A 22,163-nucleotide genomic window follows, 5' to 3' on the forward strand; every position below is an offset into this window, starting at 1 on the left:
CTTCCAAACATTTTCCATCATTGCAGATGAATTCATTGTGAATTCAGCCTATTCAAATAATCAGAATTTGACATCACAGAGTACAACTTCCTACAGATGTTAATGAAGATAATAAAGAAAATTTCGTTCCAAATTGTCTGTTAAGGCACAAGGACTAATACAACATTGTAGCTGGTTTATTCCAAACCATCATGGTTTTGGGGAGGACTTCAAAAAAATGTTCTTTTGATGGTCAGTTAGTAGCATCTCCTTCATATAAGGAAAGTAGCAAAAATACCTATTTGCTCAAGAGAAACTACAGAACTGAAATGGGTTTACAGTGGTATTAGTATCTGTAACACATGAGGAAGAGCCAAACTAGTCTGAGTTCCTCTGTCAACACCAAGGAATTCATGATATAGCCGATTCTGTGTAAAGAGCCACTAAAATAATTTTAGAATAGGCACTCTGATAGGATAGGGAAATTATTTAACATCACTATCCTTTTTGCCCTAGTCTAACATAAGCATTTTGTACAAAAGACTGCATTAGAAGAGAATAGTCTATTAAATATTTTAAATTTTTCTTTATTCCAGAACTGCCTTTATGTACAGACATCATAAAAAAATGCACATACACTGGAGGATGTCCAAGGAAATGGAGCTGAAAATAAAAGTTAAGGGCAATTAGGAGAACTGAAATTGTCCCCGAGAAATTCTGAGGATCACACTTCTTTAAATGTCCTTGATAACCTCTTCAAGTTCTTCCTTTGTGAACATGTGGAAATTCTGGCCAGGCTGCACTGTGGCTAGCTGGGAAGGAAACAGAGAAGGGTTAATAAGCTGAGCTCGGTTACCCTGCTTGTAGCCCTAGCATGGTCAGGAGGAGTTGTTGGTGATGCAGCTGTTCATTAGGAACTGAGGGATCTGCTGTCCCAGGGATATCCTTTCCAGCAGCAGTTTCCAAAAATAGCTCTCTGACTCCAAAATAAAAATCTTATTGACCAAATTTTCTATTTTGAGGTCAACCCACCACATAATAGTTAACCAAATGCCTGGCGTCACTGTAACTTCTTGAGGTTAGTTCAATGAGGATCACAAAAGCAGCAGCAAATGGAGGCCAGTACTTTTTTCTGTTAAGATCCCTTTAGAAATATATTAAAAGCATATTCACACACTTGCAAGTAGAGCTTGTGTGTGTGACCTTGGGTTACTTGGCCACTTCGTACCTTGATTTCCATTGGTAAAATGGAGATAAAATAACACCCAACTCACAGAGTAGTTATGAGGATTAAATGTGTCAATCTATGTAAAGTGCTTAGAACAGTGCCTAGAACATTGTAATAAACACCATATAATTAACTATTATTGTTAGGTATTATTTTCTCTAAAATTGTTCATAAGGTAACTTAGCAAGAAAACAGTTTGCTTTGTTTTCTTTTTTTTTTTTAAAGGATTGGCCATGAAAAGATCCCATTAACAATGACAATAGAAAAACAGTTATATGACTAAAGATATTAGTAATAACGAGCAGTCTAGATTATAACCTATTTAAGCAATAAAAGACTAGTGTCACTAGATGGTTAGTTTCAAATTTAATCAAATTTTCCCCATCATCTCTGCTGACAACACAGTCCCTTGTTTTGGGTAATATGAGAAACAGGTGCCATCACGTTTGCCTAAAAAGCTTTTGTGTTTAATTTGTTTAAAATGCCATTTCCTTACATTATCTTTTTTTTAACTTTAAAACTAAACATAGTAGGGCATTTTTTTGAATAATATTCACTACTGATATTTAGTGTAATTTGAAAAATGTCAGAATTAGCATAATCGAGTTACATGATGTTTATTATTCTCTGCCTCAACTACAGGTAAAATTTAGAAAAAGACTTATTACTACACATCTTAAAACACCTGAAGATCTGGTCTGGGAACAGACTAAAAAGATGTTCTCTCAAAGCCTGCAGTCACCACTCGATTCTCCTTCAAGATCTATCCAATTACATGAAATGATACAAGAGTCCCAAACATATTTCTAAAATATCTGTCAAATAACTTACTGATGTCCACATAGACCATGAGTTCTATTCCAAGGAAATTAAAATATATAAATGTTATTACTGCTTTTCTCAAGGACATGAGGACAGAGAGATATAAGGTCAATAAACCAGGTAAGAGTGAGGGCCTGAAGAATTTTTTGTCAAGTCACCCATGGCTCACAGTCACATCCAAGTTCTCCCAAATCATAATTGGGGCTAAAAACCAGAAACTGGGCAAATTCTGAATTAGAACAGTCTTATAGAACCAGGCTGCAAATCAATACTAATTAAGACTTTAAATACTACCTTCAGGAAGGTACTCATCACTAGATGAGTAAAAATAACCCCTTGCATTTACACGATGAATATGAAAGATATTTTTCTATTTATCTCACCTTACTTTCAAAAAACATCTACGAGGCAGGTAAAACATATTTTCTTTCATTGATTTGATCAATAATTAATTGCCAAGCACCTGTGTACTAGTTATAGTTGTACTAAGCACAAGAGATCCAAAGATGAAGAGTCTCTGTCTTATTTACGAAGAGTGCTAGAGGCCAAATGCTTTTAATGTCCAGTAAGTCTTATAAAAAAGCCCAGTGTATGTAGCCTAAAGGCACAAAGGAATAATCTAGGGGGGATGCAGGATGGCCTCAAGGAGAAGTGACCTTTGAGCTGTGTCTTAAAGCACAGCAAGGATGGGTCTGACAGTTGAGAGGGCAGACTGAACATGCAAATGCATAAAAGCATGACACAAGATGCATATTTGCAAAACTGAAAGTAATTCTGAATGGTTAGAGCAGAGGTTGGACATGGGATGAGATGAATTGGAGAGGTAGTAGTTCAGAGCTCATAGAGAGTATATTAAAATGGTTTAAAGTACAGGACCAAAATCAGACCTCGTTTCTCATCTTGACTCCATTTACCAACCCTGTTATTTTGGATAAGGTCCTACCCTCTCAAAGCCTCAGTTTCCTCCCTGTAAAATGGAAATAAGAATACCTATCTCATAGGGCTGGTGTGAGAATTAAAAGATAATTGCATGTAAAATGCTTAGCAAGATACCTAACAGGTTAAACGTATGCCTTAAGAAGTAGTGAATTATTGTGCCATTAAAAGAAGTTTGGAATTTGTCTTTCAGACAGTAAGAGTCAGAAAAGACTTTTTAAAAGTGGAGAACAATCAAGATTAGATACGCAATTTAGAAAATCCACTTCAGTGGCACACTGGCAGAGGAAATGGAATGAAAAGGAGGAGAGCAAGGCTACAGGCAGGAAAACTAGTTAGGAAACCTCTGAAAATAGACAAGGCAGGAGAAAAATGAAGTCCTGAACAAAAGAAGACCCTGAGAGTAGGGATGAAGAGGAGGCACTGATATGCGAGTTATTTACAAGGAGGTAAAAACACAAATCAGCAAAGACAAGGAAGGTCAAAGTCTCCCAGGTTTCTGCCATGAATGACAGGTACACTGGTGGTATCAGGATTAGAAATATGGGAAGAGGAAATGGTTTTCAGGAAAGATGATGAGTTTTGTTTTAGAATTGTCAAAAATTTGAGGTGTCTGCTTCAGAAAAGGTCCAATAATAGGTCTTAAAAATGATCATGAGATCTCATAAACAGGAGTTATCTCAGCAAGGAGCAGTCTCAGGGGGAATAATAACAGAAACAAATGGCAGTGATTGAGGAATAAATGAGAGGTGAGGCAGTGAAGACAATGAATATAGATTCTGTTTGGAAGAGGCTCAACGATAAAGGTTTAAAAAGAGGATGAATGGAATAGCAATAAAATGTAACAGACTCCTGAATCTCAAAATCATGCTAAGTGAAATAAGTGAGACACAAAAATAATACACACTGTATGATCCATTTATGAGAAATTCTAGAACATGCAAAACAAATCTATAGTGACAAAAAGCAGATCAGTGGGAAGGAAGTGACTAAAAAGGGGCATGAGGGAACTTTTGGGGATGACAGAAATATTCTCTATCTTGATTGTGGTGGCAGAAACAAGAGTTATACATTTATCAAAATTCACTGAACTGTAAACTTAAAATACGTGCACATTACAGAATGTACATTATACCTCAACAAAGTTGATCTTTTAAAAAGGGATACTAGGTAGAGAGAAAGATTAACAAAGGTGGGTTTTGTTTGTTTTTCTAAAGAAAGATGCAACTTGGAAGTTTTCCCTTTTGAGGGGAAGCAGCTGTAGAGGAGAGGCTGGTGATCCCAGGACAACTGATGATCAGGGACCTTAAAGAGATGGAGGAGGATGGGCTCCTTCTGGACCAATGCTCCCAAATGCCTGACCTTCTTACACTGACCATCAGAATCACCCAAGGAGATTTCAAAAATACAGATTTCTGCTAGACAGCCAAAGACTGATGGACAGCCAGGTTTAGAAACCATGAGTTAGAGCTTGGAAAACTGGAAGTGCCCCTTTTTTCAAGTGAAGAAAACTCTGGTCAGGTATTAATGCAGTAAGTAGTAGAGCATGGATGAGACACACCTGATCACTTCTTCAAAGCAACACTGGAATTGCATTGAAACTGAGTAAGCTGAAAAATATCTTCACAGTTTTAGTTCAACCAAGCAGGCCTTAGAACCTTCACTGTGAAATCAAAAGAGCCACACATGAATTACCCTGAGGTAGCAAGAAGATAGTCTTAGAGGAAATGCCAAGAGCCTATCTCATTCAGTAGCATAGAAAACAAAGTCTGAAAGGAACTGACAAAATCCCTCTTAAGGGTCAGGATGGGGTTAGCAAGGCATTTGTTGCACCTCATCATCTCAGAGGCCGGCATGAAGAGGAAGAAGCATTTCCAAATCTTTGCTAATTAGGTGAAAAAACAACAATTTACAAAGTTTTTCCATTTCCATTCCAAATCCCCCATCTTCCCATTACTGCTCAAAGAGCAAGCCACCCTGCCCTCCAATCCTCTCTCCAACTCTTCTCAGACCTTCCCAACTTCAGGCCATCCCGTCATTCTGGCATCCAATTTTGCCCTTTTCACTGCAGCCTATGGAACCCGGCTCTCCTGCTGACAGATGGACCAATACTCTCCAGTACTCTCTCCATTCTTCTGCCCATAACCAGTCAATTCTCTGCCAGAGATTAATCCAATGATACATTTTCTCAATCTATGCTGATATAGCTGAAAAGTATCCTGGTAAGTGCTGACTGGTTTAATTACTGATTTGTGATTACAGCTTCCTCAGTTGGCCTTTAATTTTTTTTAATTAAAACATAAAATACATATATACTATACCTCCAAGGGTAACCACTACCCTGACTTGTTTACAACAATTTGTTTTGTGATTCCAGCCTCAGCTAGTATTTTAATGTGGCCCAGCAATCTTTTCACTCATCCCTGTTTTCTCTTTTCCCTATCCATATTGACTTTTCCAAATATTTCCCATTCTTAACTGCACTGTTGCCCTCACCCACCCTCTGTAGATAATCTAACAATCGCCAGGGGTATATAGGACCTCTCTTCTGATTCACCTCCAAACCTTCCTTATCTTTACTCATCTTTACCTCCTTTTCTCCTATTTCCTCTTAGCATCCTAAGTAAGGGTCTTCAGAATATGGTCCATGTCTTTCCAGTGTCATCTCTTGCCACCTCCATATCTTACACACATCTCACACCCCAGCATTTAGACAAAACCCTCAAAGTTCCCTTTCATGCACAACGTTATTTTACATGTGCTTTTCCCTCTTCCTGGAACACCATTCTCTTCCCTTCTCCAAACATCACCTCTTCCAGTAAGCTTTCCTAATGCCCCAGTATAAGTTGTATGCTCCTGTGTCAATCCATTCTTACTGCTATCACAGAAGTATCATCCCAAGCTGTTATTATCTGTATGTCCTCTGTACCACACAGCCACTACTCAACTGGGAACTGGATTTTCTGTCTCTGTATCCCTGGCATCTACATAGTACCTGGCATATAATGGGTACTCAATATAATGCTGAATCAATTCTATTTTTCAAAATCAATTCCTTCATTTATACCAGGATTTCTCTCTTCTAGAACGTTTCCATCACTATCTAACTTCAACTTTTAACTCTTTTAACATTTTTATATCCACTAGTTTCTTCTCAGACTATTGTAGTATTTTCCAGTCTTTTCCCCATCCTTGAAAGACAAAAATCTTTTAATGCTGCCTGCTGCTGCCACTAATTACTTCTTGAGAAAGTAACATACTCTTATTTTGTCTACTTTATCACTCCCTTTTATTCTTTAACTCATCAAATTCTGGCTTCTGCCATTACTAAAGTTGCTTATTCAAAGGATAACAATAACTTCTTAAGAACTGAGTATATAAAAATGTGATTATCTTGATCTATTTAATCTTCAGTAATGACAGCTATGATATCTGAATAAAAAACAATAAAACAGAAAAATACCTCTATGTTAGTTGCATTCAGCTTCTCCTCCATTACTTGTTTGAGGATTATGAGTGAAGACTTGATAGCTTCTTTCAGTGTCATAGACTTGAAACAAAGAGGGTAAAAAGAGTGGCCATTAATTGTACATAATCCTTCCTTCCTTCAAAGATGCCCCCTATATCTCCCTGAAGAAATGATTTAGCAAATATTAATAAATCAAACATCTTAATAAGTACACTGCATTACAAGTATCTCCAGAATTCAAGTCAATGGTAAATTAGTAGGGTACATTTATTCAAAGAAAAAAAAGTCTCATTTTAAACCAGAACAAAGTCACCAACTTTAACATGGTAAGTGATCTCTGAAGAAGGGGAAATGGTTACACTTCTCTAGTTATCTTCTTTTAACTTAGAAGCTAGATAATATTGCTAATGTCCTATAAATAATAATTTCCAAATGACCTAGAAGTAGTCTAATGGTTTAGTACCTAACTTCCTCCACATATAAAAGCAATATTATGAGAGGTTGATGTAAGCAGGCATCCCTGTAGAAACCACCTGAACAATAAGTATGGCAGCACTCAGCCACTACAGTGAGTTACCCAACACCAAGTCTTCCCACCCCACAAAGATACAAAATGCCAAATGCCCACTTGCTTGAAGAGCCAGACTAGGAAAGATAAACTGCTAAGTAAAACTGTGAAGATAAAGGATAAACAAATTGTGGTACATCTACACCATGGTATAGCACTCATCAACAAGAAGAAACTACTGATACGTGCAAGCACAAGAATGCATCTCAAAGCCAGTATGTTGAACAAAAAAGGGCAGACACAAAAATACAAACTGTATGATTCTATCTATACAAAGAACAGACAAAGCTAATCTACAGTGGCAAATGGGGCTGAAAGGGAGGGACAGAGTGACTGGAGAGGAGGCAAGCATTTTGTGGGGGGGCTGATGGAAGTGTTCTGTATTTTGTTTTAGGTGGTGGTTACAAGGGTGTACACAATTATCAGAACTCATAGAACTGAACTCTTAGGTATGTATGTTTTATTGTATGTAAATTATACTGATTTTAAAAAATATTAATAAAAGTTGTGAGAATGCTTAGTTACCTTGTGGTAAACTTCTTGCAAGGAGCTCTGGGCACCCTCTGAAGCAGAGCCAATTGCTCGAGCATCACATTGTACAAAGGTTCCAGATGGATCCATATGAAACCTGCAAAACCACCAGAAAGAAGAGGATTAAAATGCTAGCATGGAATGGTGGCATTTTACATAACAAATGTCTCACTAAAAAATATAATGCTTGGCCCTGCAGCCAGGAAATATTAAGGCACAGATCTAGAAGATGTTCTATGGCTGGAGAAACCAGATCTTTTAAAAAGTGTTTAAGAAAACTAATAATAACTAAATCAGGGATTTAGAAGTATATATAAATATACTTTATATATATACAGTATATATAAATATGGTGCTTATGTATGCCTATCCAAATACTATCTGATAGGGAGCAAATCAATATTCCAAAGCAAGGCTCTAAAACACACCTTGACTATGGTAACAAAGTTATTTCTAATTTCTTTCCAGAATTAGCACTGGTTCCAATAGCGGAGTTCTTCAAAAAAATCCCCAAATTTGTCTTTGTATACACAGCACAGAATCACTGAACTTTACAGAATTAGAAGCCCTTCATTTTTACAACTCTACAATAATATTCTCAGCTGATTTAAACAACCAGTCCCAACCCAAATGAAAACAATTATCCCAAAAAGGAAGCAGGGAAAAAAAATGGAAAGTGGTACTTACAGCTGGGGTCCTTTTTCATCAACTCCTCCAAACAAGAGTGCTACTCCAAAGGGACGAGACTAGAACCAAAAAGCAGGAGGTATTAAGGCAAATGGCTATGAAGTATGGGGAAAGAAGGGCTCGGAAAGGTATGTTCAGAGGACAAATGACTTAAGTTCCATAGAACAGCAAGAAAACTTGACACAAACATCACACTCACCATGGCACCTGGATCTGCATCTTCTTCTCCAAACTGTAGGGCCAGGTTTGACACAGCCTGGGTCACACTCTCCACTGTCATGGTCTCATTGTAGGTGAACCAATGGTTCTAAAAGAAGAGCAAAGTATGTTCTACCTTTAATAAGAAGGGCATTGAAGGGCCCACTATGTCACTATGCACATCCCTTTGAACTGTGGTTAAAAACTGGCGGCTCAAGCTCCCGTGTGTTTTCCTTAACACTAAACTCAAATGCTTGGGACTACATTAGAGGAAGAGAAATAGCTCCAGAAATAAAGTTATACCAAAAAGACTCTATGCAATGATAGACTAGAGGATTGCTCCCTTGAAAAACAGGGTTAACCCCTCAAAGCACCAAGTTTTATCTTTTTTGCTAAGTGAAAGCTAATAGCTGAATGCCACTTTCCCTCAAAGAGCCTATCTTATCATTCTGTTGGTGTTAAAATTAAATGACTCATTCTTATATAAGTACTGATAGTAAACTTGCAAATAAGCAGAAAAAATTTTACCAATCAGACATTTCTTCCTTACCAGGCAGCAGGGGCTCAGTTTAAAAAAAAAAAAATCAGTATTGCTAATCAGTATTTATCACCTGGTACATATTATTGCTCAGGAGAGCTGTTAATTGCAAGCCTAGCAGCAAAGGCAGTTGGGGGGAGAATTCCTTTAGCTATGTCCAACTCCTGCTATGGTGCTCCCGTAGAAAGTCAATTAGGGAACAGAATGAAGTGCAATGCTTGCTTTATATAAGCCAAATCAAAAAGAAGCAAGAGACTGTCAGCACTATTTACCACGGCTTCCTTAAAGCTGCAACGGTTGGATAGCTAGACTCCAATTCTCAGAAAATCATAACCAGGGATTCCACCCAAAATCACTCCCAAGAGCAACATCCGACATTAACAGAGATACCTGCAGCACAGCCCGCAGTCATATCATCACTAAACAAGGGACTCAAGCATCATGGTAAAAAGGAGAGATGATGCTAATGTTACCTGTGTCTCCACTCTGGCTTTATCAATTAAAGTCTTAGCATCAGCAATTAGCCCACTCATGGCACAACCTGTAATGTAAAAGCAAAAGTGACCTGATAGTCAAATCCTTGTAGAACTTTTCATTCACTCAGGAAATACTGAAATTCTGGAGTGAAACCATAGCAGTCATTCAGGAATCACAAAGCAGTATACCCAAGAGATTAGATAGGAAGGATTATCTGCACTGAACACAAGTATAATTATATCAAGAACAAATGAAAAACCAACCACAATGACACAGAAGTCCACTATTAAGACAGGAGACAGAGAAGACCAGCTAATCAAACATGAATTTCCACATATTACATTCTCAAGCATTCCTTTAGCACTCTTTGTAGACCATGATGCACTTTCAAACTAAGCAAATACTAACACCCCAACAGGAGAAACAAGGGGAAAAAATAACTATCTCATTATGAGTTTCAGTGGAAGACTCTAGAATAAAATCAAAAGCCTTTTCACTTCCTGACCAAACATAACTAATTATATTAGAAATGGACCAAGATGCCAAGATTATGGCTGTTACTTATACGTCATGAAAATCTAAATTTCCAACCTGGTCTCACTCCCAAATTTCAGACCCATAAAGCCAAATGACTCCTTTAATATATCTACTTGGATATACCACAGATTCAACTCACTTCCCTTCTAGACTCCATCTTCTTCCCTGGGCCTCACAACGAATTGAATCCCAAATTCTGTTAATCGCTATCTGATTAGCCAGTCTGGTATTAGCCCTTATGTCTCCATTTTCTGGCCACAGCCTTCATCATCTCTTTATTTGGACTATTAAAAAAACTTCCTAACTGGTCTCCCTGCCTCATCTCAGCCCCCTTCACTTCACCTTCAACACTACCATCAGAACAGTCCTTCTAAAATCCTAATCTGATCATATTATCTAAATGCTTAAAACCTTTGCCATCAGTGCAAGAAGGATCAAGTTCAAGCTCTTTAGTGTGATACAGAAGTACTTCCACTTATTTCTTGCCACATTCTACCTCCCAGTCATATCAAACTGCTTGTGCCACGGTATTTTATATTTTATACCACCGAGACTTTGCTCATTTTTATTCCTTCTGACCAGAGTGCTCTCCCCTGCTGTAACTAGACACTTATTTGCTTGGTAAACACTTCCTCATCTTTCAGAATTCAGCTCAGCTCAAGCATCACCTTTATGGAATCCTTTTGTGAAAGCCCCACTACCACTGGCCCCAGGCAAAACTAATTACTTCCTCCATTGTAGCCCTACTGAGCATACACTACAGCCTTTCTTAATACCTGTATCATTTAACTGTAATGCCTTATGTACATGTCCACCTTGTCTACTGGAAGACAAGGACTATGTCTCATTCCTCTCTGTGTCCCTGGTATGTAGCACAAAGTCTGGCACATAGTAGATTCTCAACGTGTTGGATGAAATGACACTGACCTACCTACGAAAGACAAACAGCGTGAGATAAAGTAGATATAGTATTTTAATCTTAAGAGACTAAATCTCAGTTTCTACATCTATAAAGGAGATAATGTCACAGTCCCTGAGTCACCATGGCATTTGGTTCTTATGCCTTCAAGTAATTAATTATTTTACCAATGTTTTATTAATTAGATGACTAGATAGCTTAAGAAAATGTGGACAGTCAACTAAAATGCCATGTTATAAATAAGCAGAACTACCCATCATGCTACAGTGATGCAAGAAGCTACTGCAGGGCAGTTGAACAGATACAAAAAAGGGAGGAAGGAAAGGTAGGGGGAGATAGAGAATAAAACCATAAATCTGAAAATAGAGGAAGAGTACCAATCTGGTCAAAGTTTTATACTCTCTGAACCTTAGTCACTCTGAAGACCTTTAAAACTTTTCTCTTTTCTTAGTGGACACCCCTAGGTTCCCACACAATCCTCTGCTCCAGGTGGCCTTCTAGTGTTATGCATCAATGAAGACTCAGCCACCATGGGGAACGGGTCTATGATTCAACCTTTATGTATTTCAACAATCATCACATCTGCCAAGTCTAAATTTGAGGGAGAAAGGAACTTCTGGAAATAGGTTAATACTACAACTGCTCCTTACTCCTATATCATGCACACTGGCCTACTACCTGGAAAGTGATAGCTAACAAGGGAATAAGACATTCATCTAGTGAACCTCCCTTAGAACATCAAAGAAGACTAATCAACCCAGGCCAGATCCTACAGAACAGCTTTCCCCGACTCCTTACCTATGTGAGCATCAATCTCTACAATCTTCTCAATGCTGCTTGGCTCCATGAGTGGAGAGGTAATTCTCTTCTCCACAGCTAGGCACACACCCTCTGATGTCTGGATCCCAATGGCGGTAGAACCAAGCTAAAGAGAAACAGGTGATGGTTATCACATAGGGATAAAAGAACAGTCTCACATACTCACCAGGAATCTCTCTGTGTATCTTCACATGATAGAAGCTTCAGTCAGCCATATCTAGCACACAGAGAGAATAAGGAGCATCCTAATAAATAATGTACTATTCCTGTCAATGGCGAGAACATTGATTTACCGAATTTTGTGCTTCTAAATGGGAAGTTCAGGGGGAGGGTACAGCTCAGTGGTAGAGTACATGCCTAGCACACGCAAGGCCCTAGGTTCAATCCCCAGTACCTCCACTAAAATAAACAAACAAACAAACAAACAAATAAACCTAATTACCACCCCCCACTGCAAAAAAACAACAACAACAAAAACTGGGAAGTTCAATAATGTCTTAAAAATATCTTGAAAATGATCAACTTTAATGCCCATTTTGGGGAGAGGGGCAGATTTTAAAGTTCTAAACGCAATGAGCAAGAAAGTAATAAAACTCTAATTTTTTTTCTGGACCTGGTATCTTTTTACCTCTGCTACCTTGATCTATCCCCAAAAGTGATGTCCCTCAAATCTACGTAACCTCCAGAAAAGTAATTTACTTAAAAAAGAAAAAAGAAACACCAACAACAACCTAAAAATATTAACTTAATCTTTCAAGGACATTAGCAGTCTAAAACATAGCTTGACTTCATCTGTCCATCTCCATACGACCATCCTAGTCACCCACCCCTCTGTCTCAGTTTCTTTATCTGCAAAATGGGGATAATAATAAAACCTACATATCAAGAAGGGTAAACACACTAACACATGAAGTGCTTAAAATGGTAACTAGCACATAGTAAACCAACAACAAATGTGAGCTACTTTATTATATGCCAAGATTACTTTAACAGCCTTCTACTTAGTCTCCCTACCTTTAATCTCTCTCTCCCAATGTATCTTTCATGTTATGGCCTGACTGATATAATAAAATGCTACTTTTATTATACTTTTCCTTTTCACAAGAACTAGTATCTCCCTATACTGCCTGTAACATAAAATCCAAGTAAGCTTCCAGAGTCCTCAAAACCTAATCCTACTTTCCTCTTCCAATTTTATTACTTATTATTCTCCAACAAAATCCCTCAGGTATAGCTAAACCCATTTTCTCACGCCATATCATCTCCTACCCTTGTACCTCTGCTCATGCTGTCACCCCTTTGCCTATCTAAATCCCACCCATCATTCATAAAGCCTCTCCTGACTACATGTGCTCTTTCCTCTCGATAACCATTAATATTTAGATAGTTCTACAAAGCAATGGATGTCAGTGTGAGCCTCAGACTTCTGGAGTCTTTTATTGCAAAGTATTCCAAAGAATTTCATGAACCGTTATGCATACATGCTTAACACGTCTGCAGACAGAAGGATCACGTCTGACACATATGTTTTATTTTTCAAATGTGTAAAATTATGACTTTATTTAGAAGTGTTATTAAATGTATATACCTGCTTTTTACTGTATATTTTCTTAATCAATGGTACATGCATAACTACAGGAGTTGAACTGTCAAAGAATTTTATGTAAAAAATGAGTGCTCTTACTCCTAAGTAAAGGTGTAGACTGAATACATACATTAGCTCTACTCCTTCCCCAAGCTTGATAACAGGAGATTAAAGGGTTTAAGTGGGGCATAGGATAAACCCACTAGGACAAAGAGAATGAGCAGAGACATGGTGACTAATTTTAAAGAAAGAGGACAGGTTTGTGGTAATTTACTTTGAGTAGACCTAAGATATCCAAATCCTAAGCCAGTGGTAAAGAAAGTCAAGAAACAACCTGATTTATACCACAGGACCCCCCCAAAAAAGGGAATGATGGCAGCAAGGACCTCTGGAAATAGAAATGGAATAGCTAAAAATTATAAAATTAGTTCAATGTTTGCTTAAGAAACAGATTTCCAGATCCCTTACCCTATCTAGCTTTAAACCAGATGATGGCTCCCACTCCCACTCCTGCAGAAGACTCTGGAGAGGGTAAAACAGCGGGCCTATAGATTGGGGGACACCAAGCACGGTCAAAGGCGGGAGTACTACAAGAGAAAACAGGAGGATTAAGTAAAAACTGACAAGCTTAGTGTTAAGAACCCCAGCCTTCTTTCCCTACTCAGCTCTCAGAAGCCAGCAGCCAGAAACACCCTCCAGGCATGAAATGAGAAGAGGCAGTTTTCTCTAGAGCAGTAGTTTTCAAATTTTCTGACCCGAATCTACATTAAGAAATGTATTTTATATCATGATCAAAATATACAAACAGATACAAATAAATAAATGTAATAGAAAAAAAGAAACACCAGTACTATAGGCAAGGCACTCTAAGACCTACTGCTCCATTCTACTTAAAAAAGAAATGCTCCTGTAACCCATTAAATTGATTCAATGTCCACTAATGAATCAAGATCTGCAGTTTAAAAAACATCTCTAAAGAATCTGGCTAATTCGAAAAGAAAAAAAAAATCTTAAAAAAAATTTTTTTTTTATCCTTGAAGAAAAAAGAAGATACTTCATCCATAAAACAAGAACAGGGTACTAATAAGAAAAAAGAAAAAAAAAGCTTGGTATTTAAAAATAATTTATGAAATTATTGGAGAATGGAGTCTACCAAATTGAAGGAATACATCAAAAAACAATGACTTGGGATCTAACACAAGGGGGAGTTTAAGGGAGTTCCTAGGACGAAGCCGATCAATCCTGAGTGCACAGCTGTGCAGCAGGCCCAGAGAACCAGTCCAGACCAGAGCAGGTCAGAGACTCAAAGATTTCTTTAAGAATCTTGAACAGGCTACTCAATGTGCCTGGGTGTTTTGAGATGATACATATAACTTGGAGAGACCTCTGGGATGAATTATTGTATTTACATACTAAACTAGGCAATTTTTTAAAAAAGAGAATCATTGACTCCTAGGAAAACAGTATTATACAGAAACAGAAAAATGGCTGAGGTGTGAACAGCATTTACACAGTCATACTAATATAAATGTTGACTAATGATCTAACAAAATTATGATAGATATGATGTTTACTGACAAAACTGCCCTATCCCCACCCTAGTAGGAAATTGTACATCTGTGTGTCATTGGGGGCAGAAATCTTCATGGTTCACAATAAAAAGCCCATGGATAATACCTAAGTGAAAAAAATATAAGCCTGTGTTTTTATCTTGGAGATATGGAAGTAAATGCCAAGAAAATTAGCTGAAAGACTTTAAAGTGTTACACCTGAGAAGCAGAAGATGAAGGAGGACAGGCTGAGGGATTGTTTTTGTTACAAGGTTTATAAAACTATTTTACCTTCTGAATCTAAAACTACATGCAGGTATGCCTTAAAAATACAGTTGACCCTTGAACAACACAAGTTTGAACTGCAGTGGTCCACTCACACGTGGATTTTTTTCGATAGTAAGTACAGTACTGTACTACAGTACTGATCTGTGGTTGGCTGAACAGGTGAATGCAGGACTACAGATATGGAGGACCAATTACAGATTACAGGACAATTTTACAGACTGTTTGGAAGGTTGGTGCCCTTAACCCCCACCTTGTTCAAAGGTCAACTATAAAATTAAAAAAGTCAGAAACCATTGCCAGAGAATTCAATTTAGCACTTAGTTGTTCTCTAATTGTTTTATGTATAGTATATTAATCTTGAATCTCTCAAGCAGGACAGAATTCATATCTACTTTTTAATTTTACCTAGCAGAGTTGTTTTCAACTGGGGGCCATTTTACCCCCAAGGGGACAACTGACAAAGTCTAGAGACATTTTGGGCTATCACAATTGGAGGAGTAAGTGCTACTGGCATCTAATGGGTAGAGGCCAGGGATGCTGCTAAATATCCTACAATGCATAGGACTATTCCCAACAACAAAGAATTATCTCGTCCACAATGTCAATAGTCCCTATAATTATTTTGTGGAGGAAGTGCTTAGCAGCACAAGAAGAAATTCTCAGCTTATTCAATTTAAGTTGGCCTCCAACCTAAATAACTTTCTAAGCTCCTACTCCAAAAAAGAGTAAATATTTTTGAGACAGGCTATTTTATAAAATATATCAAAATCAAGATAACTTTCTTTTGTACATTACTTGTATCCCCAGACATTTCAACATTACAATTCTGCCTAAACTCCATTCCCACCCTGGCTGGGACTGAGGAGAGGGAGAAGGGAAGAAAGGGAACATTTGAACTATGTATTGTATATTTAATATAACTCACTAGCAATAGTAACCAATGCCCAGATGTTTAGTATAATATAATAATTTTGGCACTGTCACAGATTTCCACTCCTTCCCCCAAGAAACATACTCTAAAAGGCATTTTGCCCCCACCTCAGCTGGCTATATCTCACCCATGCCATCCACACAGCACAGTACCTCTAAGTGATAATTTTTACTTGTCAGACATTTTTAGTCATTTCTCCAGCTCCTTTCATACTACTAACTCCTTACAATTATCAAATTGCGTTCACACAGGGTGCTCCGAAGTTGCCAAGACAACAACAAGGTTGTTTCAACAGCCAAGAGTCTGAATTTTCACACAGGTTAAGTAGCAACATCAATGGCACTATCCCTATCCTAACCCAATCGAGGGCTACAGAGATCAGATCCTATCGCATTATCTCTAAGCAATCTGGAAATTTCTAGCACTGAGGGGCTTAAGGAGAACCAAAAAAACCTGATAATTACTCTTGGCTGGCACATCTGGATAGAACTATTATCTTAGCTGAGGCTCAAAATAAATGCTACAGCTAGGAATTGTGATAGTCTCCAACTTCATAGTAACATATGGTTTAAATATAGGGCACACATGATCAGAAATAGAAAATAGGCACCTTTTGTAGCTGGCCCGTCATTTTCTGTCCATTATCTATCATAATGCTTCCACCTTCACTTCTGCGTCTGCAACTAAGAATCTTCTTTGCCCTTTTCCAGACTGTCATACAACCAGTTCCCCCTAATACACTCTTTCAAGAGGTAACTTAGAGGGAAACACAATAGTTCTCTTCAAAAAATATGTGAGGAATTGTCTTATGGAAGAGGTTTAAACATCCTGTATGGTTCAAGTACCAACTGAAGGAGACTTCAGGAGGCTAGCCCTTTTTTTTAATTGAAGTATAGTCAGTTACAAAGTGTCAGTTTCTGGTGTACAGCACAATGTCCCAGTAATGTGTGTGTATATATGTATGTATATATATATGTATGTATATATACACACACACACACATATTCGTTTTCATATTCTTTTTCATTAAAGGTTACTACAAGATACTGTATATAGCTCCCTGTGCTCTACAGAAGAAATTTGTTCAGGAAGTTTTTGACTTTTGTTTCAATACAAGAATAAACTTCCAAACCATTATGAACTGTTTTCAAACAGAATGAGCTATCTAGTGAGAAAATATTCTGTTGCTAGAACTATAAAAAAAAGAAGCTGCTTAGGGATATAGAGGTGACTGAAATGGAGTGAAGAGTTGGATTAGATCAGAGATTCTCAATCCTTCCTAGAATCACTAAGGGAATCCTTAAAAATACTGATGCCTGGATTATTACATTATAATTAGTAAAAATACTAATTTAGATCTCAATCAGACTTTACATTATTCATAATCCAACAAAGAGATCCCATATAACTAACTGTAAGTATAGGTAGGTTATTTTTAAACTACTTTTTTGAATACTGGTTTGAACTATTCGATTCTGTTGCTAGATTACAGGACACATCTCTTATTCAGTCCCAAAAAGGTAGAGTACAAATTCACAACTTTACCAACAAGAGTACAGGTAATCAGTTAAATGATTTGTTCGGGATGACAAAATATCTCCCAGGTGCTAACTGGAATTCTATACCTCTCTTTTTAGAGCCAAGAAGATTATAAACACAAAGATGTCTCTCCAACCCCACTAAGAAAAAGCTACTTACATAATTATGAAGCAGTTATTTGTCCAAAAAGTTTCAAAATAGTTCACCCAGTTGTTAGGAATGTGATTGAAATTGTTGTAAAAATATTTAATTGTGGTTGATTAAAGGGAGATAAAGAACATTTTCTAAAGGAATAGCTGAAACACATTTACTCCAAATTAAGCATTAAGTTGCCATGAAATTTCAAAAACTATCCTATTTGCTACTATACCTTGATAGCCTCAATGGCATATTCCACTTGAAATAATCTTCCTTCAGGAGAAAAAGTATTCACGCCCCTATAATTAAACAAATGAACAACAACAAAAAAGCATTAAAATTGTTAGAAAAAATAAGTGTGGAGACACTACACCGAAGTTATTTGACATCTAGCTTAGATGGCTACAAGAAGTACACACAGTCATTATTCTCCTTTGCCCACAACAATCTGTAGCTATTTTTTTGGTACATTAACAGCTTTTCAAGAGAATGGAACCCATATATAGAACATTTCTGCCCCACTCCCAGAATATCTTCAAACTGATCTAATGAGAGCAGGTGACTTTCAGCCTCAATCTTGAGTCAATTTGGAATTCTTTCAGCAAATTCATGCCCCCAAACTACCAGGCAATTCCTAAGAAAATGTGCATTTATCCTTATCCTCTTCCCATTATGTGCATCTGATGTTAATATCTTACTTTTCAGTAAAAGTCTGTCACATGGACATTTCTCTATTTAATTGTATGAATTAGTATGTTATCTTAACAACAGGCTGAGATTTGGGCAGTTCCTAAAGCCCAACCTAGTTAATTCACTCAATATATTATACCAATTACATGCCAGACTGCTTTTCTCCCTTAAACACCTCCCAACTTTTCCTTGCTCCAGTCTGTTAAAAATCCCTCTGGAGAAGAGGCATCACAGCCTTAGCTATAAAGGCTTTCAGCATACAATGCACACTTTAAGAATATCTGAACAAGTGCATGAAAATAGTTATGATCCTTGGCTTATGGAGTCTAGATTTCATAACATGTAACATAATATAGAGTAGTGTTTTCAAATTTGTTTCCTTAAAAACATTCTTCAAAAGACATTTATACAGGGAAAAGGGTATAGTTCGAGTGGTGGAGCACATGCTTAGCACGCACAAGGTCCTAGGTTCAATCCCCAGTACCTCCTCTAAAAATAAATAAATAAATAAGCCTAATTACCACCCCCCACAATTTTTTTAAAAAGGCATTTATACATATATATATTCCAAATATAAAATAGATAATAATACAAGTTGGCATTTACTTCATATCTACTATATGCCTGGCACTGTTATAAACCTTTAAATGACTTAACCCACTTAATTCTCAGAACAATCCTATGAAGTAGTATTCTAAAGTAAGTACTATTTCATAGATGAAGTTGAGACACAGAGGTTGAGTAATAAGCCTAGCCAATTCACTCAGCATGTAAGAGGCAGAGCTGGAATGAGAATTTAGGCAATCTAACTGCAGAGACCAAGCTTTCAACTATTTCACTATACTGTCTCTGTGAATTGTTCTGGCTACTTCAGGAATCAAAGGAGAATCTCACCATCCTAGCCTCCCGTTACCCTCAGAGGTATTATCCCTTAAGTTATTTAATAGGAAGTTTAGGACTCTAAGGAACACTTAAAATAAAAAACTATCTTGCCTCTATAATAAGATAATTAGTTTTGAGTTGCATAGATTATGAAAGCACTTTGTACAGTGTAAGGTACTATGTGAATATGAATATAGTATTTTCACCCCAATTCAGGAACTTCATCCTGATATTACTATGTCCTCCCTAATATGGGCTCTGTTCTGGCTCTCTTCTCAAACTTTCTCCGGGTTATTTCATTTTTACCAAGCATCAACTACTTCTAATCTGTTACCACTGTGACCTCTTTCCTGATTAATCTAAACACCTCCCAAGCATTTCCACTTGCATATTCTATTAGCACCAAACACTCAACATTTTCCAATCTGAAATATCTTCTTAAATCCAGTCATCCTTGCAAAATCAGCTCCATATCCTGCCATTCCCTACTTCATTTTTATTTTGAAACATCTCCAATCTCCCAGTTCCCCAAGCTAGAAAGTTCTGAATGGTCTGACTCACTCCTCCCCTTCTCTCGTATTAACCATATGCCAAATCATATCAATTCATCAGTTCCTTCCCCACAGTAACTCAACACTCCCTTCCATTCTCAATGCCCTCATTACCTTTCACCTAACAATGGTAATAGCCTTCTAACCGGTATTGACTGTTTCCTCTAATCCAGTCAATTAGTTTCTATGAAATGTAATTATGATTATGTAACTTCTTAAAACAACAATTAATGACACACAGATGCCTACAGAATAAGACCCAAACTCCTCAACCTCACATTAAAAACCAATCAGTATCTACCAACATCCTGTTTTTCCCATATCTTCCCCATTCTCATTTATGCATCTATGTGCCAGCAGACTAGAATTTTCCCAAACATGAACTGTGCTTTCCCACTGCCCCTCCTTTGTTCATCCTATATTCTCTGCCTCAAAACTATTCATCCTATAGTCTCTGCCTCATCCTATATAGTCTCACTATCCACAGTTATTAAAATCTTACTTTTATGACTCAGTTTAAATATCAGCTCCTTTTGAAGTTTTCCATAATCCCCTAATATTGACTGCAATCTCTCCCATCAAAACTTCTACAGTGTCGATCTCAATTTCTTTAATAACATGAATACATTTCTGACTTACTCTATAGTTACTTTTGCAAATAGTTCTTTAAAAGGCAGTCTCCCATATAAGAGCAAGGATTGTGACTTTGTTCACTGCCATATGACCAGCAACTAGAACTTGTACACAGCAAGCATTCAAGTACATTAGTTAAGTGAATAAAAAATGACCGTGTTTTAGGCATTCTTTGCGAAGATACAAAAGTAAAACACAAAGTAGTCAATAAAGATGTTAAGTAAATAATCTCAAAACCTTAATAAAGCCTTTCTGATAAGGATAACAACTTCTATAATACACACCCTAACTCAATATTATATCACCCCAAAATGATTCTCTTCAATGTTCTGGAAGCTAAATATTGACTAACAAAGTCATTTTATAGGACAGTAGGAAAAGGAGTCAGTTTTAAAACTTCACATACATCTTCTATGAGTCAGTAAAAAGATTTTTTTTAAAAGGAGGGGGATAGTTCTAAGTGATAATACTTTTGACAGGGTCAATGTATACTTGACAAGAAATGCAGCTTCTCAAGTCATCTGGTACAAAGAAAACATCTGCCTTTCCTGGCTTAAAAAAAAAGTAATAGCTACGTGAAACTTAACTGAGCAAAACAGAAACTGAAAGTAAAAACGTCTACAGCATAAGTATGTAAAATTTAATATTAGCATTTCCAAGCTCTGAAAGGTTTTTTCTTTTTAATAAATACAACAATCTCACAGTCTTGATTTCAAAAACAGATTTGGTGCTTAACACACACTTAAAGTAACTTGCTTTAAACTGTTTAAAAGTCAGAAAAAGCCTGTCTAGTGGAACGCACGATGACAAAACTCTTGAGAATCACTCTATATTCCAATTCCCGTAAAATCAGACTCCAGACACGATATCTGGGCAAAGCTAAGACTGCCTTCCCGCTTTTGCAGAAACTATACATCCCAACACGCATTTCAATCAAAGGAATGGCTGTTCTATTCCCACAACTAAGAAACGGAAAACAAGGTTGCCCGCCTAGAAGGAAAAGGGAGCTGAAATTGTCACACCCGTTAAGTGATCTCTAGTTGCTTTTTCGTCCAGGAAGTACGTTTACATTTGAAAAAAGGCAGTCATACTTGGCACGAAAAGGTGAACGGGCGAGAGGGTGACTCCTGGCCTTCTCCGGGTTAAAGGTCGGAGGAGTCCCGGCCCCTCAGCCTTCTTTCCCCAAGCACAAAACGGAGTTTTCTCGCTTCCGCGCCGAGTTAGGACCCAGGAGTGACTCAGCGGTAGAACAAGTGCGGCCGACAGGCGCAAATCTAGCTTGGAGAATCACAGCGGGCGTCTGGGAAGAGCAAGAGATCCCCAGGCCGGGCCGGACTCCGGTTCCTGGGGCACCCCCATGACACGGCAGAACCCAGGCCCACACCCGGCCACGGGCCCGCCCACCCGTAACCCCGACCCCATTTTCCCCAGCCACACAGACCTGTCATACTCAGACCGGGTGAGGAACATGGTGAGAGCAGGAGGAAGCAGCGGTGGCTACTCGGGGATTCTGAGGGCCAACACGAGTCCACCTGTACCCAACTCAGCCACACCGCCACTCAACAGAGGCCCCGGTCCCAGTGCGCGTGCGCCCGCGACCCCTTCAGCCCGCCCTCCTGCGTCTGCCTCCTATTGGTTAGTTGGAGTTCCCGCCGAGGTGATTGGGCC

The 22,163-nt window shown here is 37.9% G+C and overlaps 1 protein-coding gene across 2 annotated transcripts; it reads right to left on the reverse strand.

Annotated features, from left to right (window-relative positions):
* Positions 1-550: 550 nt before the first annotated feature.
* On the reverse strand, positions 551-22,089 carry PSMA5 (proteasome 20S subunit alpha 5). 2 transcript variants are annotated; one of them, XM_010975905.3, is made up of 9 exons: positions 21,937-22,089; positions 17,972-18,038; positions 11,688-11,814; positions 9,430-9,497; positions 8,420-8,527; positions 8,221-8,279; positions 7,528-7,630; positions 6,429-6,515; positions 551-791 (listed from the first exon to the last, which is right to left on the reverse strand). In XM_010975905.3, exons 1-9 carry the CDS (start codon positions 21,963-21,965, stop codon positions 714-716), a joined length of 726 nt encoding a protein of 241 aa, XP_010974207.1. In that variant the 5' UTR covers positions 21,966-22,089; the 3' UTR covers positions 551-713. The 2 variants fall into 2 exon arrangements, with proteins under 2 accessions (XP_010974207.1, XP_064344867.1); XM_064488797.1 differs by lacking the exon at positions 21,937-22,089 and adding an exon at positions 13,762-13,880.
* Positions 22,090-22,163: the final 74 nt, after the last annotated feature.

The sequence above is a fragment of the Camelus dromedarius genome, chromosome 9 (assembly GCF_036321535.1).
Source record: "Camelus dromedarius isolate mCamDro1 chromosome 9, mCamDro1.pat, whole genome shotgun sequence".
Taxonomy (NCBI): domain Eukaryota; kingdom Metazoa; phylum Chordata; class Mammalia; order Artiodactyla; family Camelidae; genus Camelus; species Camelus dromedarius.